Source organism: Pagrus major, chromosome 21 (assembly GCF_040436345.1).
Source record: "Pagrus major chromosome 21, Pma_NU_1.0".
Taxonomy (NCBI): domain Eukaryota; kingdom Metazoa; phylum Chordata; class Actinopteri; order Spariformes; family Sparidae; genus Pagrus; species Pagrus major.
In genome coordinates this window covers 25,206,786-25,233,857 of record NC_133235.1, presented here as the reverse complement: position 1 = coordinate 25,233,857, position 27,072 = coordinate 25,206,786, and the positions used below count along the sequence as shown (strand labels likewise).

Genomic DNA, 27,072 nt, shown 5'->3' with positions numbered 1-27,072 from the left:
CAGAACAGCTTGTTTGTTCAGTTATGGACACAAATAAATATTTCTGAGTTTGGATTATTACCTCATTAATATTGTAAATATAACAATTCTGAGTTTGAATTCCTTCTCCAAAACTACATAGTGCCCCTACATATCTAATATTTTAAAGCAACATTATTTAGGAATTGGCATTTTGTGCGATTTGGTGCCCCCCACAGTTTCTGAGTGCAAAACCACTGCGACTGCATTTACCTTCATCCTATACATTTTGGAGGGAAAGTATAGAGGTATACCCTATAATAGGAGTATTAAAGAGGTCATATTATGCTAATATTTCAGTTTCATACTTTTATTTGGGGGTCCGAGTAGAATAGGTTTACATAGTTTAATTTTCAAAAAACACATTATTATTCTCTCATGGTGCATTGCTGCATTTACCTGTTTTCACACTGTGTCTTGAACGCTCCGTCTTAGCTACAGAGTGGGACATCTCACCTCTGTTTAATCTTTTGGTGAGAGTTGTACATGCATGTTACTGTAGGGGCAGGATGTAGCCAATCAGAGGCAGAGTAGGGCGGGTCATGCCGAGCAAGGTAGTGTGATCTAAAATAACGCTGCTACAGCTGGTAACCATGGCAGCGAAACAGCCGTATATATTTTATAATAAATATATAAATATATGTATTTATATAAAAAAGTTACATAGTGATGCACGTAAGTTACGGAAGTAAAGGCTCGACTTTTTTTTAGGCGTGCACTTTGGGCTTTTTCACTTTGCAGACCTTTAACATGCACAAAAATGCTTCATAACACAATACAGGAAAGAGCAAAGAGCACAATGTGACCTCTTTAAGTGCTACAAGAGGAAACACAAAGCTATGGTATCCATTTATTTTAGCAGACATACGATATGTTTCTATATATTAGTTAATTTTCCTCAGACATCCTGAAGAAAAGCCACTTTCTTCAGTACGGGTCCTTCACTGGTGCAGTTCCACCTCTGGCCTGTTGGTGTCACTCGTGCACCTCTGCCGCTCGGAGTCCCCTGCCACCACACACACACACACACACACACACACACACACACACACACACCTTCACACACACACCTTCACACACAAACCCGGATGGATGACTTCACCGTTCTGCCTGGGTTTCCTTTATGATCCCGGGATCTCCCACTTCCCTCACCAGACATCAGCCAGCAACACAGGCGAACACAGCTCTCTCTCTCTCTGTCTCTCCTCCGTGTCTCTCTCTGCAGCTGCAGCACATCCAGAGACCACAGAGAGACCCACAACAACAACAACAACAACAACAAGAACCACAACGAGCCGGGCTTCACACGCTGCTGCTGCTGCTGCTGCTGCTGGCACCTGGATCCACAATCGCGCCAACCCCATCACAGAAAAGGATCCCGAGCAGGAGAGACGCGCTTGAAAACGGGATCTTACAGCTGTGTTGAGCTGAGACTTTTTAATTTTTTTTAAAAAAAATCCGCGCTGGTGATCCTTTCTCCGTCGTGCCACAATGTCCGAGGTGCTGCCATACAACGAGGGGAAGATGAGCGGCTACGGGGCGGACAGCGAGGTCAGCCAGATGTCCTTTAGCTGCGGACTGCAGGACACAAGCGCCTTTTTCGCCTCGTCGCAGGCGAAAAGACCCCCAAAGCTCGGACAGATCGGCCGAGCCAAGCGAGGTAAATGCTGGTTTAAAGACAGGGGGACTGACTGAGTGGCACTGTGGCTGAGAGGGGGCCAGAGTTATTCATGCAGGATATAGGGATTTATAATTAATACCTCTTTTTAATTCTCATTGAGTGAATACTTATTTATTATGTGGCTTTATTACCTTCCTGTGAGGACACACCCCACAAACAATAAGGTTAAAATAGAGGATAAAAATCCTGGCGCGTCGCCATTACGCGCAATGTTTTACGCGTCGGTTGAGGATTTGCTTTTATTTATTTATTTATTTATTTATTTATTTATTTATTAATAAACGTATTTATTCACCTGCAGCCGCGCCACAGACACATCCTCTCTCTCTTGCTTTGGTTATTTTAGTGCGCCATGCCCTCCTCTCTCTACTACAGGCCATAAATAAAGAGCCCCTACAATAAAGAGAAATCGTGCCCTAGAATAAAACACAATGACCTCATTGTTGACTGAGATGTTGATCTGTAAACATCCTCTCTCCCCCTTCTCTCCCCCTTCTCTCTGTCTCTCTCCACAGTGGTCATCGAGGACGACCGAATAGACGAGGTCCTGAAGGGGATGACAGACAAGTCTTCACCCGGCGTCTAAAAGCCTCCCCCCCTGAACGATGCCTTGCAAGACTTTTTTAATTTTTGATCACCGATTTGAAGCACTTGTCGGCTGTGCATGTTCGAGGACTGCGGGAGAAAAAATAATCGACGGCACGAAGCGAGGACGGGATGACTGGAGACTGAAGAGAGGGTGGGAATGAAGAAGAAAAGAAAAGAGAAAAAAAAGGAGAGAGAAGGGCAAAAAGGACGAGGAAAAATGGAGAAGAAGGCTTAAAAATGAAGAGATGAAGAGAGAGGAAAAAGATGGAGAGAAAGAAAGAGAGAGAGAGAGACTCTGGAAAAGATTTATCATGGGATTTGCTGGCAATTCTCCAAATGAATCCCGATTTTAAAACTACTGCTGCGCAGCAAGATGTTGAGATGGCGGACACTGCTCTGTATCTCAACCTCTGCTGACTTTAATGATGGATGAACTTGTCATTAACTTCACGACCATCTCTTCTTCTTCTTCTTCTTCTTCTTCTTTTGTTTTATTTTATTTTTTTCCAAAAGCGCTGTAAGCAACAAAAATACTGCAACTGGAGGCTGAAGCTTAATCCCAGCCCTATTTCAATAAGTTGTACAGTAGGTAGGCTAAGCTCTCAGAGACACCACCACCTCCTCCCCCCTTCCTCTCCTCCTCCTCCCTCCTCCTCCTCTTCCTCTTCCTCCTTTCAGGCTTTGCTTTGTTGATTCAGTCAGCGACGGTGCATTCAAGAGGAGCTGTCCTTTCAGCACTGGTCCAATGCATTCCTGTTGCTGCTAAACGCTTTTTTAAAAAAAACAGACCAACCAAACTCTGGAGTCTGCTTCATAGAGGAGACCCATTGTATGTAAAAACATATTATCCGAGGATGGTGCAATGTTAATATTTTCTGTAGTAGAGCCCCATTTGTTTTGTTTTTTTGGCCCTTAAAGAGCACTACAGGCCACAGTTTAAAACTGAACCACAGGCTACACTCTTCTTCTTCTTCTTCTTCTTCTTCTTCTTGCTTCACCCATCAGTGGTTAAAGGTGCAGGTTGGCACCCTCTCATGTAGCTGATTTCCACACAGGCACATATCTTTTTCTTTCCCCTCTATTTTTATCTCTTTTTCTTTCTTTTCTTCCTGCATTTTAAAATGCTCAGATATCTACAGAGGCCAGCAGAGACGTGGAGATTATAAGTAAATGTTTAAAGTAATAGTCATGAAATTGATGGGAAATGATTATTTTTAAAAAGATTATCTTTAATTAATTGAGCAATTCTTCGTGTTTTGGTCCTCTATGAGTTGATTTCTCCATCTATTTGCATGAAACTCTCACTCCGGTGCCAACACAGGTGCCACTACTCTTACCCTGGCACGCTTCTTTTTAAACAAAAGTCATATTTGTATTTTTATATCTAAATATTTGTTATTTAAAATGATATGCTAGTCTATCGTCTTACAATTCATCAACAAAAATATTTCTACTTCAGAGAGGATATTCAGAATGAGACGAGGCTTCATACAGTAGAGGCGGATCTAGGATTTTGGTCTGGACTGGTCTCGTTCTATATCAAGACGTCGGACGTTTTTTAAAGACTAACTGAATGTGTCTGGGGTTTTTGCACACATCAATGTTAAACTATTATTAAGAAATCGTATACTGTGACTTGAGCTTCGTTGATGAATTTGTTAGAAAAATGGCAGTTTTAGAGTATATTGCACTGTTTACGAGTATCCTCAAATAACACGTTGTTATTTGACCGACTTTGGACATTACAGTTTTTTTTTGTTTTGTTTTGTTTGTTTGTTTGTTTGTTTTTTAATTCTGTTTATTTTGTACCATTATTTTAAAGAAACTGGATATGGTTTGTTGTGCATGAAACCTTAATATTTTCAATAATGAAACATCGTTTTATGAAGCAAAAAAGCAACAAAAATGTCATGACATTCTAAGAATGAGTCATTGTATATTATGATGCCATTTTCACTGTATTTGGTGAATTAATAAATGGTGATAGAAAACGTTAACGTGATTCTCTGGTATGGCTTTTGTCCCAGGACTTTTTTGTTTAACTCACTCATCAGAGTAGCCTGTGCTTGTTCTTGAAGATAAAACAACACAGAGCCCAGTCACAATATAAAAGAGGTCTTAAGAAGCAGAACAAACACCTGCAGCGTTGGAAAGTCTTCTCACTTCCTACACCCTTTGGAATCAGTAGCCATTACCTCAGTGACAGTAAATACTGATCGTTGATTAAAGAGCGAGGGAGGAACAGTGATCCATCTGTTAGGCTGTTAAACAGCTCTGTGCCAGCCTACACCAGTGAATCCATTAAACCACAGACCCCGGGGGAGCCTCGGCTGGCCACATGATTATCTATCAACGTCTACATGTACAGTGTCCTCATACAGTAGCTCTCACACAAAGGCTGCAGTCGAGCAAACACTCGTTTGAACAAAGACTCCAGAAGTCGACATGTTTCGTGGTTTATTAGTGTTTTTGTCCAACGCAGCCCTGCAATCATGGGCTCAGGTACACCTGCACTGTAACATCTGGATAAGGTTGGTCTTTATAGAATAGAAATAGAAAATAGACGGTGTCTTTATTCTTTGCCGTCAAGCGACAGTCATTTGCAGTAGGGGTGTTGTGCAATTGTTATCGTGATATTCACGATAATCACTAAATATTGATATATAATACACATATAATAATAAAGCTATTATGGGACTAATCCAGGAAAAGTTAGGCCTTGTGCATCTTTTGTTTATGAGTTCATCTGGTTGCCTTTTCACGAGTAATTGAGTGTAATTGTCCTTTATTACTACTTCTATTATTACTATTTTGAGGGTAATTTGCCAAAAAAGAGACAAAACACACAGTAAAAAATGTTTTTAATATTTTCTACAGATATCGCAATAATATCGTTATCGTAAATTTGTTTGGCCACGATAATCGTGAAGTGAAAAACTGATATTGTGAGTTACAGTTACAGAAACTGGACATTTGAACCGTTTATCCAATACTTTTTAGTTCGCTCGTCGCTAGTTTGCACATACTCTCAATCACAGATGATAGAAAAGTGTTACAGATGATTCAGGATGGTGAAATACTGACTAACAATGCTGTCAAACTAACGTGACTAAAGTTAGTAGGTCTCTGTGACAGTAAATATGCTAAACATCAGCATCAACGCCATCTCTAAACATGTTTGCATGCTTATTTCTCGCCTAAACACAGATATGTGGATACATGTTTTCATGAGAGACTTTGTTTATTTTGTTTGCTTGGGCATAAAACAATCTGTCAATGAAGATCTTTCTCTTCTGATTAAAATGTCTTCCCCAAAACTACATAGTTTTAAGGGAGCTTTAAGCACTCCAGCTGAGAATATTACGTCAACAGAGCTGGGAAATCAGGGGAAACTGTCAAGTGAGACAAAAAAGGTGGAGAATACCGTACTGCAATGTTTGCCAACAGAGTCAGTCAGGAAATTGTGTCAGCTGATATCACCCCTCTTCCGCCTGAGGTAGACAAACCTGCACATCGACAACAAATCAATGAAAATTAATTTCCTTGTAATCACACTGTAGTGTTTTCCTGGATATCATGTTGCAGATAGAACAGATTTTCACTCTCATTTGTTTATCTTTTGGAGAAAAAAAAACATCCACAGCGTCAGGACGCGTCTATAAAAAGCTCCATGTCAACAATACGTGAGCACTGATCCTTATATTACTCCGAACTGCACTTCACTCTAATAACAGAACATCAACAAAGCGTCACCAGTGCAGCCGAACACATTCCCATCAGTGAGTTTATTGACTGTCCCGATAACATCAGCACCGCACTGAATGAACACATAGTGCTATCGATCATGTTGTTGTTGTGGATGTCGTGTGTGTGTGTGTGTGTGTGTGTGTCTGTCTGAGGCCATGGACAATTACACTTTTCACAGTAATGTGCAGCCCTGGAAAGCCGGAACCGGACAGACATATTTGGTCAAATATTGACTTGTGTCAGCTCTGCTCCACGCCTCCCTCCCTGTCATGAGTGTGTGTGTGTGTGTGTGTGTGTGTGTGTGTGTGTGTGTGTGTGTGTGTGTGTGTGTCTGTGTGTGCCTGTGGACATGTGACTTTGACAGTAATTCATTCCAATCCTACAACCACCAGTGCTGCAGCGTTGGCTCTCTGGTTATAACCTTTTGTGAGTTCATTTTTAATGCTAGAATTTTACTTTTCAGGGTAAGGAATCAAAATATGTGAAGAATACGACTGGATTTAAAAATTTATTTATATATATTATCAACAATTTCTCCAGAGATAAAAATCAGCAAGGAATTGATCCTACAAGCAAAAAAAAAAAACTTTACATTTGGTGACATATTACTTCATTATTATGAAGCCAGCCTGAAATAAAGCCAGACTGATCTTAGCTAGGATCTTATCACAGATATATATTGTATCTTGTACATGTTGGCCTGTAAGAAATTGCAGCTTGGAAATAAGAAAGATATTTACCTTCGTCAACCTTGGAGCACCTCAACATGTCAAATGTTTCACTTACTTCTTTGGTAAATTTAAAGCTACTTTGGGACACATGCTTATTTTCTAACTTGATGAGTGCTAACTGGATTTACTGCCTTTCATTTGTGACTCTTACATTCAAGTCAAAGAGCTAAATTTAAGATTATCAAAACAATATTTACCAAATTGACCTTTAATAAAAGGTCAGTTAGCTACAATCATAGCTCTTCTAAAAGGGTTTCCTTCTCTCAAAGGCTCTCCTCATCATCTGGATGAAAAAACCTGTTTGCTTCCCAAAAAAACTGATTTTTAACTTGATAACAGTGAATACGAAGCTGCAGCCAGCAAGCAGTTAGCTTAGTTTAGCCCAAAGCTTGGAAACAGCTAGCCTAGCACTGTCCAAAGTGCAGAGTAACACGTCTACAGCTTTGTTTACTGTATGAAAATCCAAAGAGTGCCAGAATGCCAGTAAGAGCAATTCCTGAAATGTTAAAAACAATCCTTTGAGGAATCTATCGATCCAATTCTGTCACTTCCGATGCACATTCATTCTCTGTAAAACAGCCCCATGTGAACCAGACATCAAGGAAGCATTTTTGCTTTACAAGTTTAATTGCAGCTGAGAGAAACAAACATCACTGGATAAAAATGTTTTTTTTTAATGAAAAACAAACAGGAAGTGTCTTGAGAAGATGTTGGGCCACCAAAAGCCTCCAGCAGCTTTATGCTCCTTTAGTGTACTGAAGGTTCAAAATCTCCCATAGGTGATCTGGTGACTGTGACAGCTATATTATTTATATCATCTTTATTTTATGTCCTGTGCGGAAGCATCTTCATTTGTTATGATAATTCACTTGTATCCCTTCAAGTGCTGATGTAGGATGTCTGAAACATCTCATGCAACAGCAACTAATGAGCTCCCGCCCTCCGATGGGACATAAACTCAGTCATCATTTTGCATCTTTCAAGGTCACAGGTCAGTTAACTGTTAGCAGAGCTGTGTACGTAACCCTGTGGTCTTCCTGTGTCCTGACCTGTGGCCAGATGGGCTTGAGGGTGCAGACCATACTGGGGTCAACACAGACACGCTGTAGATGCCTCGCTAATGAACAGTCGGCGTGCAAAGACTGGATGGAAAACATGCATATCAGACATCTACGCGCAAAACAAACAAAATGCTTAAGCAGCAGCAGAGACCGACCAACGTAAAGTGCCATTGTGCTGTTCCCTTTGCTGTTATCTCACAAATACACACACACACACACACACACACACACACACACACACACACACACACACACACACACACACACAGAGCTAAGAGCAACTGTCAGTTCTCGGTTCAAACTGAGCGTGTGCAGCGAGGACAGAGAGCTTTGATCTGATTCCACTTTCGTCCCATCCTGAGTGGACTTCCATTAATATTCCTCCTCCAGTTACATAAGCCTGCCATACAGTATATTACGCCATTATGCTGCCCCAAGGGAGATGGGCAGATATACAGCGCTGTTGAAAGCAGCGGCGATGCTTTCTCCGAGTCCTCGGTACATCTCATGCAGAAAGGTTTCCACTGACAAGTATAGCTGGTGATCCCCCTCCATCCTACCTTCACTGGTCCTCAGCAACATGGCTACGTGGGGGGTGGGCTAAAGGAAGTTGTAGTTTCTCACAGGTTCTGGAAAAATGGAGGCAAGGTTGAAGGATGCAGCCGTATCCAGGTCTAAAAAATACATTCATGCTTTTGCATGTTGTAGTTTTCCACTGTCGAGATGTTTACCACAAGCAGTTTGAGTATTTATTTTACTTTTTGCCTTTGTTCCATCTTCCAAATAAGTTTGCATTAACTGGAGGTTTGTTTAAAACTTGCATGATTGTCTGACTTGCTTGTATTTCTTGTCCCGTCAGACTACTTTTTATTAACGTTTCAGCGTTCCCAGAACTCAGAAATGAGCTCTGTTAGTACGATGTTTTATATTATGGATAGAGCAAAACTAAGAAAAACAGGACCTTGGTTATTCACGACAATTTCCCTTTAAAAACAAACAAAAAAAGCTTTGAGTGCAGCTGCAGTAACTAGGCAGTTCAACTGGGTACAAGCAGACAGTATTGTGAGTCTGTGTCGTGATCCAGTTGGAGCACAAACATACAATGTGGCTGATAAAACCCAGAGATGTTTGGTTAAAGCACGCAGTCCACCTTTTGACTTGCATGAGCCCTCACATAACACCCACACACCAAAGCACTCAGGGCCAATCAATGCAGACAGAGAGGGCAGGGTGATGGTGGTGAGAAGAGTGACTGAGAGAGTAGAGGAGAGACGGATACAAAGGCGGAGAGAGAGAAAGGCATTGAGCATGCAGTAGATTAGTGTTGTTGCTGCCCTTGGGCAACAGAGCATGGAGGACAATTAGCAGCAGGAGAGAAAATTCTGGCTCTGCTATCTCAGACACACACACACACAAATACACAGCACTATATTAAATCGTGGCCTCAGACACCTGGATGACTCAGGTAATCAGCTGAAGAAACAAAAAAATGCACAGAAGACGAAAAAGGTTTGCGTTTTAAGGGGAAAATGATGACTACACATCTCCTGCGTGAGGCCTGTGCCCTGCGCTGTGGTTATATAACTTAAAGTCCAGTCAAGTTAAATCTCACCGTCGGGGTCTCTGCCATCGCACATCAGTCAGGCCGACGAAGGGAAGTGAAAAACAAATTTATCAACTGCTGAATTTCAATACATTCATACACTGACAGAGCAGGAATGAAAGTGAGGATGTTTGGGGAAAAAGAGAGCAGAAAAACTAGCTCTCCAATATCCATCAACTGTTTTTCAGTCCCAGTGCTGCAGTGTGTGGCTGGTCTGCCTCTATTGTCAATATCAAACCCACTGCCACTTACATAAGCTCCCTCCTGTCATTCACCCAGCCAGGCCAAACAGGGGCCAGGATGCCTTTTTTTGTTTTTTTTCTTCTGTTAAGGTAGCCAGGACATTGGACCCAATCGTCACCATGAAAACCAGATAATAACCAGTGGGGTTTACACAGAGACAATGCGAGGGTCTGGAGGGGGGAAGATACGGAGTGTGTGAGATTGTAGTGAGACATTTCATTATGTGCAAGTGTGTGTGTGTGTGTGTGTGTGTGTGTGTGTGAAGAATATACAATTGAAACAGTCAATCACATCAAAGAGAAAATCTGCCAGCCACTGTTCTTATTTCAGCTGACATATTCAATGGTTGATGGCTAGACATAAAAACAGCTGATCTCTGATTGAACTCAAGGCCTCATGGCTGAATTTAAGGTGCTTGCTCAAGCTGTTATCATTATAAAGTGCATGTATGTTGTATGAGAACAGAAAGCTTAACAAGCACAGCAGTAGTAGAGTCAAAAGTCAATCTCATGACAGCCGTGCAAACTGCATCTGCTCAGGAAGAAACGTGTTTTGATCTAAAGCTCCAGGAGAGTTTCTGAGCATGTAAAACTTTATGTGTTTATGTCAACATCACAGTTTAAAGTCAAACAAACAGCTGGGTCACACCAGCAGAAAATCATGGAACGAAAGAGGAGCCATCTGAAAAATCACACACCTTTTTTTCCCCCCCCCCAAGTCTTAAAAATAGGCGGTAATTAGATCTCAGTGGGGAATTAAAAATAAATGATTTCTACTTTATCAATGTGGTCCCCCCCCCCCTCCAGTCACCAGCCTTCCTGCCTGTCTGCACGCCCGGCTCTCTCTCTCACTTTCTGGTCTATATTTAAGCAGCAGAGAGCACAGGACCAGAGACTCGTCTCATGTTTCCTCAACAAATAACGCGCAGGGCGCACTATGACTTGTATGTACACGTGTATGTGCCCACACGCAGCAGCAGTGAGTTTGACAGGTGTGTCAAACACACTGCATATCTCCATTAGCAGCTTTTGTCTGGAGTCTCAAGCAGACATGGGACAGATAGAGACAACCCCAACAGGAGGAGAGACTCTGACTGACATATTAATAGACTTTAACACTGACTTTACATGCAGGCCGCTGCTGCTGTTATGTACTCTGTCTAGACATGCCAGTTTGTCTTGCAAATTGTGCAGCACAGGCAGGGCTTGTACTGCACTGCTGTTGAATCTCTCTCATATACACGGCATGCAGAGAGCAGAGTTAAAGACACTGGGATGTAAAATTGATTTATAAGAGTTTGTATTATGATGTGCACTAGAACAGAAGCTGACAGTAGCTGCATTGGAAGATTATGACAGTCAGAAGAAGAATGACGATGAGCCATAGTTAACATTACTACAAATCACTGCTTCAATCACAATTAAACTGAGTGTATTCAAACAATACAATCACATAAAAATATAGGGCCTGTATAAAACAGTATGATGGCAGGCAATGCTGCTGCAAAGAACCAGTCAGACTGTCTTTGTGGGGCCATACGGTGCCACAGTAATGAGTCCTAAGACCCCAAATTAAGTTACGATTTTTGCACTTCCTGTGTAGGTACCTGATGTGCTCAGCCTGCCTGATCAGCTCAGGGTCCCGCACTTACAGACAACGTCTTCCAGACCCAAGAAAGTTCTTGCGAGAGTGATCATTTTAACCCAAACCGAGAACCGAGTTTTTTGTCCCAAAACATAAGATCTTAAACAAATTGTTGTCACATCATAAAACATAATTAGTTTGTACAATGTGCACAATGAAGAAACAAGGTGTTATTGTTTCAAATTCTTTATTTAAATCTAAATGTACTGCTGCAGTCTGAAACCAATATGTAATAGAACAAATACCAACTTCAATATTTACATCTAAAAGAAATACATCGTTTTATAGACATACAGACCAGATAGATATTTCTTCTCCTTCATCTCCTCTTCTAAACTGATGCTTGCACAAAAAACTGTAATGAGTTACATGGATGGTAAAACATGGAAAATGAGTGCTGAATAAAAATGGTTGAGTTAATATCAGCTCCTAAGGGTTTGTTTGTACTTGTTGCTCATAGAGAACAAAGAAAAATTCACCTCTGCAATGATGGAGAGTTCCTGAGATTATTATCACAGAACAAATGTAAAGTTCCTATAGATAATCCAGTAATTTCACAAGTCAATGTTAGACAGGAAGTCCTCGTCAGCCTCAGCTTGTAGTGTGGCGATCTTGGCAGGTGGGGATTTGGCATCCTCTAGTAGCTTTTTCTCCAGCGCTGCATCCTCTGGGCTCAGCTCCTCTCCTTTGGTCATTACATACACAAAATATTCAAAACCTCCGCCATAACTGAACTTCTTAATCGACCAGTTATACTCAGTTCGAGCGTAGAGGCGTTTCCTGAGGAAGGGGCTGTGGAAGGTGATGGAGACGAATCGTCCTCCGGGCTTCAAGCAGCGACTAATCTGGGAAAAAAGAGAAGGCGAAGAGTATTAGAAGACATTGCCACCAATATAAACAAACCAGAAACCCAGTACCTAGTGCATGCTATCATCACCACGATCATTTCTACGCTTCATAACTGAATATGAAAAGCTGACAATGCATCAGCAGGGAAAGTTTTAGGATTAGGGCGACAACCTGTGTCATAGTCCTTCTACACATCGGTCAAATATCGAATTCCCCTCAAAAAGGCATCTCTCCAGTCAGACACATTGCATTGCATCGCTGTAAGCAAACGTTATGCAGCGAGCGGGCTGCTCAGCCATGCAGGCCGATAACACAGCGTGACAGCAGGAAAACTGTGAAGGTCCCTCCGTATGAATAATTGTTGTTCTGGGTCCGTCAACACTCCAGTGTGTTGATCCTTCGTGTGAGATACACGTGTGCATCGCGACACAGAAAGCTTCAGAGGGCTGCAGAGCTCGGGCAAACAAGAGCACACACATGCACACACACACACACAGAATATGAAAACTGACACAAGCACAAGCATGCAGAGACGCATTTAGCTAGACTCGGGCAGGGAGTTTCTCCAGAGACAGAAGTGTGTATGTGGGAGTGAAGAGAGCACTGAGCAGTGGGCAACTAACTTTCTGTATTTCTTACATTAACATGTAAACTGGGACGACATGTTGTCCCAACACATCATGATTACAGGCAGACAGCAGGTTTAATGGCAACAAGTCAGCATGAACCTGCGAATACACAACAACTAGAGTCAAGTGACGTGGACAGGTGGGACAAAAAAACAAAATTTCAACCTGATTTTGACTTCAACACCAGCAACCAGTGACTTAACTTTCACCTTTGAGTGACTTTATATTCAAAATGATTTAATAAAAGTGTGCAACAAATAAAAACTTCATCACAGCAGACAGAGAAATGGTCGCCTCGTATCATCACAGTTGCATAAAATGACGATGCTTTGGTGACAAAAACCTGTACGTCAACACACAATACTGCAACGACTTTCAACTTTTAAGGCTTCCCAAAGAAAATGCTAAAAATGCTCTCTGACCAACTATGACTTGGCTAATTCATAAGACTCTCTAGACACTGGTGTCCTACCTCATCCTGCCCCTTAAACATCCCGAGTCCACCACTGTCAGTTTCTAATGTGAGCTATGTGTCGTTGGTGGCTTACATAATGTTTCTACTGTTAAGGAGCAGATAATCGAAGTTTTGACCTTGGACCTGATTTCAGACTTGTTGGCCTTATCTTGGGACTTGACTTCAAAGCAAGACTTGAGACTTACTTACCTGCAAACTGAGGACTTTGTCTGACTTTTGATAATCTCGTGCTTTTATGGAACATTGAAAAACATTTTAAATGTTAAAAGATTTAGAACAGCTTGAAAAAAAACCATATATCTGAGCTCTGCAAATAGTCAACCTTGCCTTAGGATTCTTTTGTTTAATTGAAAATGAACACCACATGGACATCTACTGTTTCAAGGGACCGGTTAACTAATTATGAACATGTGACAACTCTTCATTTATGAGCTAATTCATGATTCAAGCCTCTCACTGTAAAGTGCAGTGACAAGCTACTGCCTGCTCTCTGTGGATGGCTCCATGCCTGGGCTTTGAAGAGCTCACGTGTGACTGTCATGAAAGCTGCGAAGGTAATGTAATGCAGCCAGGACGAAGTAGTAGTAGCGGTCTGTACGGCACGCTGTGGAGGAGCACAGTGGCTCCCCCCTACGCTGTGTCGGGGTCTTTGGAGAGAAGAGTCGCTCTGAGATGAGCACGTGTATCCTGCTCTTCTCACATGATTTCATCTCCACCAGCAAGCAGCCCGAACATGAATTATTCACTCTCTACTGTGACACGGAAGAAAAGCGAGGGGAAGGTTGGAGGGCGCTGGATATGGGAGAAAATGAGCAATGTAATGCACAAAAGTGGAAGAGAAAAGGGGGCCTGCTGATCTGGATTAGGTCATGCCTGACAAAAACATACAGTAGCAGAGAGAGGAAAGAATACAAAGTTGAAATGTGAACAAAATATTTTTTCAAAACTGAACTGAAGGTGGCCCAGTTATCTTAAGTGTTCCTGAACCAGATAATATATACTCTACATACAGAATCAACAAACTCAGTTTTAAACTTGCCGTTGGGTGAAAGCTCACATTAAGTGGAACAAATGTACCTCTTCGGGGCATAATATAGCTCGATCGTTAATTTGTGATGAGTGCGATTAATTTAACTTCCTAATCTGCAATTTTAAAAGGAAAACTCCACATCTAAAACAGTGAACAAGCATTTTTCCAAAAATGTTGAAGATTTTGTGTCCAGTCCAGGATGTCTTTAGCTGAGCTTAAAGGATATTATATATTATAGTCATTATCTGAAAAGGAAAAAATAAATAAATTTAAAAAAATTAAAATAAAAAAAAATAAAAAAACACTGAAAAGAACATAAAATGGCTCCACACAGCTTGTCTGGTGTGATCTTGTAAATCTCCAGAAGCCCTGAGATTGATTTAGCAAAAAAAAGTTATTTACACCCTCAATGCGCAGCCAAGCTCGTGTACCCAGACTTCTGCTTAAAAAAGTGTGTAAATAACGTCTTTTAAAATCAATTTGGGATCTCTGGGATTCTGGAGATTAAGCCAAACGAGATGTATGGAGCCATATTGAGTCCCCATTTACTTCAGCTGTTTAGGAGAACACTGCAACTCTGTTTTGCTGTAAAGCTCCAGAAATGTTTTGTGGACTATGAAAACTTTACCCTACTGTCCATCGGCATGGGGGTGAATAGATAGTGACTACATTTCTAATTATTACTGAACTGAATCACCACCAGCACAGTCAAGAAACAGCTGCAGAATATAAGCTAACTGCTCATTGAACCTCACAACAACCTTATTAGCTCTCTCACTTCTCTCTTGATATTCTTATCTGACCCTGGGTGACTAAGGGTTTGGCAGCAAACAAACATAACCTCTCCCAAAACAACACATTTTATCTTTAAGCTAAAATAATCAATCACTCTCCAGTAGGAAGCCTAAAAACATAAAACCAAACTGACAGATTCCCAGCCAATTTCTTACACTGATTTAACTCCTCTTCTGGTTTAATCTAAACCAGAAATGTGGGGTCTTTATGTGCTGGACATTTGTCTATATTCACCAACCAGTCACTAACTCCGTCTGCCTGCCATCTGGCACTGTTCAGGTAGAGTGCGATGTGCTTAAAGGAGCTTTGTTGCTAAAACAGCTGGGATTAAATATGCGGGTAATGCAAGGCTAAAACCCTGATAGGTGTTATTTTTTTTGTTGCAATTTTGGTGCTTTGATTGACTCTTTTATAACAAAGTGCTTCTTTTTGGGTCAATGTCAGTATAACATTTATATCAGGTTTGAAGCTAACAGTGAGAAGGGTGAGCATATTTTCGCCTTTTACCTTAAATATTACATTACGACAGTTCCCTCAGAAGGCCAGGTCAAAAAAAGGACAGTAAACCAGAAGAGGGATTTAACAAAGTGCATCATCCTGACTTCACCCCTTCAGCCATTATTCATGACACTGAGATGTATGGGTGCACCCTGTGTACCTGTGCAGTGTAACTCCAGAGCCTTATGTCACTCTTGATTGGAGGACTGACGTCACTGCAACCCGAGATGACACTGAACTATAGCAAACAGCTCAGCTATAACCGCGACCTGCTTGACAGCTGGGTTGGTAGCTGGAGGGCTGCTTTAAACAGCAAATTCTCGTATGTTTTCCACCATTAATACCCCTTCCCACTTTATGTGTTTGCAGGAAACGTTACCGACCGAGATTCTCACACTCGGCACGGGCATGCACGTTTGCATTCACAGGAAATCCTTACGAGAACGAGAGAATGATGCATCGAGTGTGGTGAGTCATATTTATACACATTCCTTATGTATCAGCACCACTCACTACGATAACGGCTCCGGCACTATGTAAATCATCCCCCTCCACACATCAGAGTGGTGGTATTATTATGATATGAAGCATCAACAGTGGCAGATGTGATGTTCATCTGCTCTGAATGCAGCAGATCAACAAGTGTGTGACTTACAGAAAAGATAAGAGCACATTTTTCAGGACGTGTAGATGAGCTGTATAAATGTCTGGGGTCAACAGGTGAATGAGGGCTCACTGGCTCTTACACCCAAACACTGGAGTAAGGAAACAGCATCCCCAAAAACACTGAGTCAGTTTTCCCCCCCGTCCACTCTCAGTCAGACACCTGTAAGCTGATCCTAAGTGGGCCACAGGGCTTCTCCAAGAAGACAGAGGAAACCACTCTGTTAGTGCCCGTCTTCACACACTCACACTCTACTGATTCGATTCCTCAACACCCACACTCGCTCTCACACACGGACACACACAGACACACACACACACAGCATCATGGCCTCTCCTGAATTATTCAGCGTGGTGGCGGAAGCTCGTGTCTAAGTGACCTGACCTGTCTTGAGTGCACTGCAACAAAGAGGTAATGTGAGATCCGGAGTCGAGGTCCCACATGAGGAATTCCAGGTAATCCCATGGCCATTTTAAGATGTGTTGGGACGTTACTAATCATTTTATGTGATAGTATGATAGTATTGATTATTTTCATTTTTCACACAGCAGCTCAGGTGTATCTGAAATGAACATTGCAGCAACAAACACTAAAATTTTAGCCACGGTAGCAGAACGGCTGGGAAGGTCAGTCAGTCGGTTCACAACTATATCCAGACTGAGATATCTCAACAAATATCCAATGGAGAGTCATTAAATGTTGTACATACATTCACGGTCCCCAGAGGATGCCTCCTAATGATTCTGGTGAGTCCTTGACCTCGTCTCTAGCTAAACAAAAAGTTAGCCAGCTGACCAGCGGAAGTCTCCAGTGCGCACCCTCTATGGGCCACACAACGTGGAAGATCTGGTTAATCTTTGTATCTGGGAAGCCAAGCTTTTTTTGGCTTCATTGGCCACTGAGCATTCATAGAAATGAACAGAGTCCAGATATCAGATCCAGATTTTCATTATTGGATCCTCGTCAGACTAAATGAATAAATAAAGTTGTGTTTTGTCCTGTGTTGTTGGGAGTTGCTCCACTCAGGAAAATGATTAACGATCTGTCTGTCTTTGCGACAGTGACACCAACAATTGCATCACTTGGAAACCCTTCGGGGGGGAAAGTTGTCCATTTTCCCCACTTTCAGTTTCACTTGTTGCCAAACCAAACTGATGATGCAACATCATAACAAGCTGCGGCTGCAGTTTCTGAGTTTAAATGCAGCTTAAAAACCAGAACATTGTGATCACCCCATTAAGAATGAGTTTGGTAGACATGACAGTCTTTGTGTTGGGAGAAATAAATGATTTGAAATTAAATTTGAAATATTAACTTTGTATATGTCAGTCCGAGTCACCGCCTGACCTTTTCTGCATTAGTCGGAGAGAAGATAAGCTGTCGATCCAAGGAGAATGACATTTCATCTCCTCGGTAGCCTCTCTTTCTCCAGGTGTATGTCCTCAGTTTCTCCTATTCACGGCTTTGTCTTCCTGTCCTTACGGGATTGCAATAATACTCATCCTCTGTTATCTCCATTCTCTCCTCTCTGAGCTTTGGGTGGCCTTAAGATACTGTACATGAGATAACGGTGGTCAGATGAGGACCGGGTGGCAGGCGGTCACATCTCACTCTGTGGATCCACTCTGGAGGACCTTCAGGTTACATAATCTGGGTTCATCTGAGATTCAAAAAGTATTTTGTGGCTCCTGAGGGAGAAAAAGGCACACACGGTCATCTTTTCTATTCTGCCTGCATCAATGCATCTATTAGATCATTTATGATAGCTGTTCACATGTTCTCTACATCAGTTAAGGGTTGAAATGCTGTCAAAAAAACATTTCTATGTTTTCATATCATTCTTTCTACTATTCTCTGATCATTTTGTGATGGGCAAAAATACCTTGAACATGAAATAAAACACATTAAAAAGAACTCCTAATGAAAGATTCTTGAGAGAGGAGATGAAGAAGTTCATTCATGGCGTTGGGGACGGTATTAAAACACACCTGACAGCCTTCATCTCAACTTTCACTCCCCTCTGCTCTCTTTGCTGTTCAACCCCATGAGATGAGGTTAAAGGGTAACTCCCCCATAACAAACTAACGGGGACAACAATTTTCGAAATTCGTCAGCTACAAGTGATCACCCTTTTACAAGACACTGTACCATCAACATGATTTTGAAGCTGTTGTTTTAAGGTTAAAAAGTTACAATGCTGTTTCAATAAGTGCGCCGATTGGACACCATCAAAGTACATACATTTAAAGTACTGACCAGCTCAGATTGCTAAATGTCCAGCAACATTATGGAGATGATTTCTACAGATAAGACCTTTTAGTTAAAGAATAAGATCTTTTGTTTGTTCTTGTTAACCTTTAAATGCAACAAAAAAACTAGAAGGTGGACCCTTTGGATTTTTCTGGTCAAATTAAAACAGAGAATACAAACTTTTTTTCCATCCTTTTTTAACTTTCGACTTCCCATCTGCAAAAAGCCACAAAAGCTGCAGCAGATTATTACTTTATGTTTCTAAAATTACACACAACTTGACTGATAAAAACTTCCACAAAAGGTTCTGTAAATAGAAAAGTCTCAAGTGCACAAATGTAATCATGACAGGACACATGAATGATGGGTGATATTGATGTTAATAAAGTGGGACGGCAGCTACGACTGGTCAGGCTCGGATCTGTAGTCCGCTACGCTTTCTCAGAAATCAGTTATTGTTTGTTCTGAAGCAACGATGGAGGCTTTTTCGTACGGGGGATGATTAGTGAGAGCAGAGGTGGATCCTCCGTGTACCTTTATGTGTGCGTGCACCCACCTCGCTGTGGGTGATGCAGTGCTGATCAGCGGGTAGAGACAACAACAGAGTGCTATCTCTGGTCAGCAGACTTGTTTCGAACCACTGCCTACTGTCTCCTTCAGAGATACTGTACACACACACATGCACACACGCACAGAACAAAGCACACATGCACACTCAACATGCACGAGCAAACACACAGTTGAACTGGGGCAGAGAGAAACAGGGAGGAGGTGTGCTTTTTATTTAGGTCATATTTCAGATCATTATTTATACATTTTCTCCCATCTCCTCGGTGGTTGTTTACTGGTCTCATGTAGCTCCGCAGCCCCCGCCCGCCCCATCCCCTCCCTGAAGGAATGGTTGTTGAAATCAACTGCCTCTCTTCCTTTTCCAATTCACCTCACTCGTAGCCTGCAGCCAGGCATGTGGATGGCAAAAACGTGTAAACGTCTTGAGGAGAAAAAAAAAAAAAAAAAAAAAAGGAATGAAGCGGGAGTGGGTGAGAGGAATATGGAGGAACGTAGGGGTGGTGAGAGAAAAAAGATGGGAGGGAGGGGTGAGAGAATGAGGTCTCATCGCCGGTCTCCTAACAAAGCAGATCTGCTCTACCCTCCAGGGGTGCAACAGCCTGCTTGGTTTCCTCCATCCCTCCATCCCTCCATCCCTGTTTTAACGCTCCTTTTTTCTCTTCTTCTTTCTCCAAGCTTCTGCCTTCAAGAGCCAAATGTGCGAACGCTATAAGGCACCATCTGCCCTGAAGGAGCTTCATTTTGTGCAAGTATAAATTTGCCTGAGCGAGTGGGCTGTTGCTGCCCAGGCAAAGAGTCTCGTCCGGAAGGAAACATGCTTTGATTTTAAAATTGACACAAAACATTGAAACACCCCCAGTTTTTCCAAGTCTGTTTGCTCTAATCTACAGACCCATATTCCCACCGGAAGACTTACAGTACTTGGCACAGTGATGGATAACAGGGAAAACGTGCGAGTGTTGGATTCCCCCACCCCACCCTCCAACTCCCTGACTTCTCAGTTCTGCCCACCCACCTTTCCTCCCCTCACCCAGCTCGCACCCCATGTCCTCCGCCCACCCACTGCACGGATAAATTATACATCAGAGACCCCCTTCTCCTGTTCTCTCGACATCCATCCGCCCTTGCCTTTCTACGACAAAAAAAAAATGGCTCGTTAGCGCTCAAGTGAACATATAGAAAAGATGGAAATCTCTCGGCTGATATAAATCTGAGCGCAGGTTGTGTGGGCTTGCGGGGGCTCGTGCTGCCGTAGGAAGACAACAACATCCTGCCTTTCAAGTAGGCGCATCCCTCCCTCACACCTCGCGTTGTCATGGAGACAAAAGTTTTAGCGCTGGTCACGGTAACGTATGTAGGTCAGAACGGGACACCTCTCGAAAACAAAAACACCAGGCAGCAGTGGAGCTCGTGCCTTCGTTAGGCGGGGAGGATGCCAGAAAGTTCAGATAACGAGCAGCGCCGATGTGAGAAAACAGCTCGAACGACACAAAACCACACTGAATGTTTACAGTGGAGATAAACATCACCGTTTCACTGGGAATTTGAGGCTTTTTCTGTCTGATTGTGTGTCAGAAAAGTCTTTCTCAGCAGCCTAATTAGTGGGTTGACTTGAGGTGAATCAAGACAAAAGAATTACTATTTTTTAAACAATAAATGTAGCTCAACTGGGTCACTGCTCATGTGTTTACGAAGCGCTTCTGAAAGCTTCGTCCGGTCATTTCCCTTGAAACGAGGGAAACTCTTGTCTTCAGGGAGATTTTCAGCAGCGTGCCCCTGCTGTGCGATGTGATGTTAGTGTGTGTATTGTGTGGCCTGCGCGAGTGCGTCGGACCGCCGTCTAACCGATCAGCATCTTCGCATTCAGCTGCCACATTCTCCCCTCTGGCAATCCGGCATGCCGGAGCTAAAATTAAAAAACCTCCCTTTCTTCCCTTTCCATCAAAAATAACCGTCTCTGGCTTTTATCTCTGCTTTCTTCTTTATCTCTCCCACTCCCTCCTCACCCTTTCTGCCTTCCCTTTCCATCAGGGACCAGAGAGAGGTTTGTTTTAATTACTGAACTACTTTTCACACCGGCGCCGAAAGACAGAGACACACTTCAGACACCCACACTCGCCCACTGTCATGCTCCAAGCATCCTTGCACTGGCTTTCATGCCTTTACAAGCACAAGCCCGGCGTGTTTGTGTGAGCATTAGCTCGTGTTTAATTTTTTCTAAAAAAACTTGCCTTTATCCACGGTCACTTCTTTACAGCAGTCGAAGTTATGAAAGCAGCATTTCACTGCAGTCAAACATGCTGAATGACTCGAGCAATGTTTGCTATTCTTGGTGCAGAATGATGAAAAAATGATGCACACTTTGGGAAAAACTTGGATGGGAATGCACAGAGTCAGCGAATGTGTAATTAATAAACTCATCTGCCCTTCAGAACAGCTCAAAAAATAGTAAAAACTCAGAGGAATATGAGCTGCGGAGAAACTGGAGCAAAACGTGAGCAGCTGGGAGAGGGATGGTGTCCCCCTCTCTTTTGCCTCATTCTGTTTTTCCCAGTCTCTGGATCTGATGCTACCTTTTAAAGCCCAGGACACTTATTACACTTATCAAGCCCTTGGTGGCACTTCTATGTAATTATCCATTAAGTTCTTGTGGGGAGACTTGCGTCAGCAGCCGCTGGGTGGATCAGTTTATTGTTTCCATTCTCTATTTAGCAACGATTACACAGCAGCTTATTCTTTACGACTTCATATGATTAGTTTTCAGCCATAAACAGCCACTACATACCTAATATATTTTTCATATTTCATATTTAAAAAGTCAATCAAGAGAGACAAGATATCGCGGACAGATCCAGAGCCAAAAACAGAAACTTCAATGAAGTCTTCCCATTCAAAGCGTCTGTCTCTCCTTTTTAATGGCGAACCAGAGATAAAGAGCTTGGCAGCAGCTGGAGAAGGAGGGAGACACAGTGAGAGAGGCAGGCAGAAAAAAGGAAGTAAAATGGGCCAGTGTGTCTGGCTGCTGAAGGGGTCTCCCGCGGGACGGGGAAGGGGGACAGGACAGCCCGGTGGAGGTTCCAGCAGCACACTAACACAGTCCAGTCCTTTCACTAGGCCAGTAGCACAGGGAAGCCTCTGGACGTGAAACCAAAGACACTGGCACCAGAACCACCTCGATGCTTCCAAGTCAGCTCTGAGGGAGTTCTCTGTCTGTCTTCTTAAACTGCACAACTTGTCAATAAACATCACTAGAAATATCTGACCCTCATCGTAGAACTGATCATTCTGGCACACAGCGTTTTCTTACAGGCTGCCACTTTTTCTTCAAAAACTCAAAGCATCGCCTGAATGTGAGAAAAGTACATATTTAGTCTGTTTGGATTAAAAATTGCAGACATATTGCTGTCCGTCTGTTTGCTTATTTTGTAAAAGACAAATACCTTGTAATGTTAGCTTGAGCCATTGACAGTTTATGTATCCCTTTGGTTTAGTTGTGTGTCCCCTGGTAGATGTTTTGTGTCTCTTTGTGGTAGCTGTGTGTCTCTTTGTAGTTGTTTTGTATCTCTTTGTGGTAGCTGTGTGTCTCTTTCAAGTTGTTTTCTGTCTCTTTGTGGTGGCTGTACGTCTCTTTAGAGTTGTTTTGTGTGTCTTTGTGTAGTTGTTTTGTGTCTATTTGTAGTTGTTTCGTATCTCTCTGTAGTGGCTGTGTATCTATTTGTAGTTGTTTTGTGTCTCTTTGTAGTTGTTTTGTGTCTCTGTAGTTGTTTTGTATCTCTCTGTGGTGGCTGTGTGTCTATTTGTAGTTGTTTTGTGTCTCTTTGTAGTTGTTTTGTGTCTCTGTAGTTGTTTTGTATCTCTCTGTGGTGGCTGTGTGTCTATTTGTAGTTGTTTTGTGTCTCTTTGTAGTTGTTTTGTGTCTCTGTAGTTGTTTTGTATCTCTCTGTGGTGGCTGTATGTCTATTTGTAGTTGTTTTGTGTCTCTTTGTGGTGGCTGTGTGTCTCTTTGTAGTTGTTTTGTATCTCTTTGTGGTGGCTGTGTCTATTTTGAGTTGTTTTGTGTCTCTTTGTGGTGGCTGTGTGTCTCTTTGTAGTTGTTTTGTATCTCTTTGGAGCTGATTTGCACCTTCTTATAGTCCTTTTCTTTCTTTGTTTTGTGTCTTATTGTAGTGGTTTTACTTTTGCAAAGAAATAATAACAGTCACCTCAAACAGATGTCTGGCATAGGGCCCCCCTTACAGCCTCAGCGCCTGAGCCTGTACCCAATAGGCCTCTGTTCATTTTTCAATCCTCTGTTCATTTTTCAATCCATAGCTTGAACAGAACTTGATCAGATTGGATTGTGCCTTGCAGAATGGTCGCTGTGCTGAGGCAAAATGCAGGCAGGACAGGAAAATAGCGTAGCCAGACTTGTATGAATCAACTGTGGAAGCTAGCACAGATAAGGAGCTGACAAGAGCATTCGACAAGTTGAAACTCTTTCACTTCCACTTTTTGTAAAACCCTTTCCTGCAGTTACCGTCCATTATTGCCCTCTCTGAAACTGGCTAGACAGTGGCGAGCTTTGCAATTTCGCCAAGTTTGGTCTAATTAAATTCAGTGTGAAAGAAACCAAGCTGAATTAGAAACAGCCAGCGATTATGTCAGGAATGAGTTTTGTGTTTGAGACTCCAGACCAATAGCTCCAGAGTCATCAGAGAGTGTTGGAGGACTTTTTGGCACCAGTAACTAGGGCAAAGGAACTGGCATCTATGATGACTAAGAATCCTTGAGAGTTGCATTTAAAAAGATGTGTTTCAGTTTTCCATCTTAACTGACCACTTGTATGTTACTTGGTCAGAAAAGTTTTATTATTTCTGGCCCAGTACTCAGCTGAGACCTCCCAGTGACTCATACCACAACAAAGCAGTAGTGGGTCGCCTTTGCTTTTAACTCGCTGCTTTGGCTAATAAAAAATAGTAGTACCCTGCAATTGTGGAGAGTCACATTTAGTCATGAGTGCACCTAGTAAATTGTTTTTACCTTTCTCAGTTTCCATTTGAGGAGGAGGAGGAGCAAAAGTTCACTCCGACCCCAAAAGCCCACTGAAGGAAACCGATTAATTTAAGACGGTGCTTTTTCAGAAAAATAACAGTATCGAGTCAATTCATCATGTATGGATAAAGGACCCTGGTGCATTTCCTCCGTCCTCCACTGCTTCACATACAGCACTTGCTCCACAGAGCACAACACGAATCCCTTAAAAATACAGTAGAGAGCAAGTTTTCAAGTGTCAGTTTGTTGTGCTGAATAACAGTAGCACTAATTTACTTGAGTGACTGTAGAGAGAATTAGAGGTGGAAAACACAAACACACACATGCAGCACAGGGCTGCTGCAGCCGTGGGTAGGCCAGTTTCCATAACAACCTGAAAAAGATATAAAAAAAAACTTAACAACTTTAGCTAATTTATTCTTCAAGTTTGGGTGCAAGAAAGCAAGTCTGCTCATCTGTTTGTGCTTTTGATACACAGAACGTATACGTAACTGCAGACTAAGTTGATTATTAATAAAACAAAACTTGATGTCTTGATTCTTATGTCGCTATGACTCCTCCATGTTCTCACTACTTGAAGGTAACAAAACAGAAATCTTTAGTAGGCAGATGTCTTAGAGCTTGAGCCTTGTGGAAAGCCCCAAACAAAGCCCGTAAACAACTCCTGCCTTATGGCAACTCTGAGAGGACACACTACTTTTACGTGTATACATCTCAGCCATATATCTCACTAACATTAGGATGGAGAGACTTTATTTGGCTGTTGGGCCACAGACTGAAGAAAATGAGCTTGAGTTCACCTAAAATGAGGAGTTCGTCTGGGATGTCTCTGGTGGGTAGATCTGGTTTATCAAATATGCAAAGTAACACAATACATGAAATAAGCAGAGGTGAGACGTCAGAGGTGGGACCACTGTGTCTGACTATATATCTATATATCAGAAGTGACTGTTGTTGTTTGCCGCTTCCTGTTGTTCTACATTGCCTCTGCACTGACTTGTGAATGATTATTTTGTTGCCATTGCCGTCCAATTTGTGTCTTGTTGTCTTCTGCCAGTAAATTTTAGGTCAAAGTACTGCAGTTGAAAATTAGTCAGTGCTGCCAGCGTTCTGCAGTAAAGGATGAAACAGCAACTTCTCCATTATTGTTGAGTGCTAAGTGCACACTGATTCACTCGCTGTGATTCATTCACTGCTGGATTTCACAAATCAAGCCGGTTTGAATGGATTTAAATGCGGAATGCAAATGAATGGAAACTGGAAGTGGGAGGACAAAAGACTCAAAACCTTAACACGCTACAGCAGCGGGAATGTAAAATACACATGGTTTGTAAAAAACGAGCTGAGCCAATCACAGGATTGGCGGGAACGTGCATTTAACTGTTGAAATTTAAAGACACGTGAGATCGTGTCCCGACCTCCCGGCCTGCACAAGAGTGGAGGATAAGGTGTGTTCAAATCCAAGATCTGCCTCATATACGGCTAACACCGCAATTATCCTTCAGCTCAGTAAGACAGCACTCTTCCTCTTTCCAGTTATACTGCCAACATTATAAAGCAGCGCTTGCTCTTCACACAAAACCAGGCAGAGACTCATTAAACACTAGATCATAAAACTGTTCTTTAACTGCGCTTCTACTGTCTCATTATACGGTGAGAACACCAGGCAAGTGTTAGAGCCTTCACAGTCAGGCAGTCAGAGCTGCACACTCAGGGGAACAAGGGATGGGTTCGAGCCCGCTGTAGTGTGACTGTAGTATATGTGAGGGAGGCAGAGGAGGAACTGGATCCAAATGAAGGCAGAGAGGCAGAAAATGGTGGTTGGAAGTGTGGACTATAAGGTGAAGAGGAAGAAGACAGAGAGATTTAATGGAGCAGGTGTAGGAGTCAGTCCTCCGTTTGGCTTTCTACAGAGCCAAGATAAAATCTCATATCATGAGAGCAATATATATGGTATATATTGCCCAACTGTACATAAAAGTCAGTTCATATACATGTCAACATGATTCATTTGACATGTACAGATGTGAACGAATATGTGGTTTGCAGAAACGTAACGTGCCAACATTTCATTCTGGCGACTAGACTGGCTAAAACTCAACAAGGTGCCTTCAATTGTTGAGCTGAAGATCAATGCTTAGATCCATAGCAGGTCAGATGTCGGTAGGTCCAAGTCGGTATTCCCAACATCCATGTCTGCAAAGTCGAAGTTGCTGGATCTTGCCCGACTTTCCAATTTGGATTTCCAACTTGCATGACCGTTCCTTTGCACTTTTCCATGTCAGAGGTCATTTTTTCTGAGCTCTATGTACAGGTGTTTTCACTTGTTGATTGATTGGTATGGGCATGTACATACAAGCATGTACACATTGTCATTTATCATCAAGCTTTGTCACAGCCCATAATTCTCAGCAGAGCTCCACCCAATCAGAGTAATTGAAATCACCTGTGCAGGAGGCCTGAAATCGACATTAATTTCCCTTAGAGTAAATATTTACTCGTCCAAATGATTTTTAAAGATGCTTCCTGTACCAGGCCAGAACATCGACTCTGACCATTGATTTCACACCGACTTACAAGCGATTGAAAGTAGCAGCAAAAGAACACTCGCGATGCCAAGAAACCCATTTAATAAGTGAAACAATTAAAAGGTACTCTCTGTCAACATAGCTGTTGTAGTGAGATGTAGTGTACCTGGCATCCGGCCAATGAGGGAGTCTGTGAAGACAGTCTGCCTCGAGGCAAACAGCATTTACTGGAGGGTGGAAGGCTCCAATAGAAAGATGTGACACCTCGAACTGACGGCTCTCCTGGCAAAGCCGAACCAACAGTACGGCAGTGTGGACAGCCGCTGTTCAAACAAGCCCTGCCGGTGCCATTAAAAGACGTTGTTAATAATATCATGCCAAGAGGATAAGATGGATTGTAGAAGCTGGTGAGCCACTGAGCGTGAGCGCGGTGATTG

At 42.4% G+C, this 27,072-nt stretch overlaps 2 protein-coding genes across 4 annotated transcripts in view; one reads left to right on the top strand and one right to left on the bottom strand.

Moving 5' to 3' along the window:
• The first annotated feature begins 1,212 nt into the window (after positions 1 to 1,212).
• Positions 1,213 to 4,284, top strand: camk2n2a (calcium/calmodulin-dependent protein kinase II inhibitor 2a). The gene is made up of 2 exons (XM_073491431.1): positions 1,213 to 1,678; positions 2,215 to 4,284. Exons 1-2 carry the CDS (start codon positions 1,510 to 1,512, stop codon positions 2,283 to 2,285), a joined length of 240 nt encoding a protein of 79 aa, XP_073347532.1. The 5' UTR covers positions 1,213 to 1,509; the 3' UTR covers positions 2,286 to 4,284.
• Positions 4,285 to 11,486: 7,202 nt separating this feature from the next.
• The window catches only part of ece2a (endothelin converting enzyme 2a), a 77,154-nt gene continuing 61,568 nt past the window's right edge, over positions 11,487 to 27,072 (bottom strand). For all 3 annotated transcript variants that reach the window (XM_073491463.1, XM_073491466.1, XM_073491464.1), the window contains exon 4: positions 11,487 to 12,161. In XM_073491463.1, the coding sequence (XP_073347564.1) occupies positions 11,871 to 12,161 (291 nt within the window). In that variant the 3' untranslated portion in view covers positions 11,487 to 11,870. The remainder of the gene's footprint in view (positions 12,162 to 27,072) is intronic.

What these genes read in the sequence shown, in the direction of transcription:
- camk2n2a (XM_073491431.1), top strand. Translation starts at nt 1,510, where the DNA reads ATGTCCGAGGTGCTGCCATACAACGAGGGGAAGATGAGCGGCTACGGG. An exon ending in GATCGGCCGAGCCAAGCGAG is followed by an intron (nt 1,679 to 2,214) that starts GTAAATGCTGGT and finishes CTCTCTCCACAG; the next exon opens with TGGTCATCGAGGACGACCGA.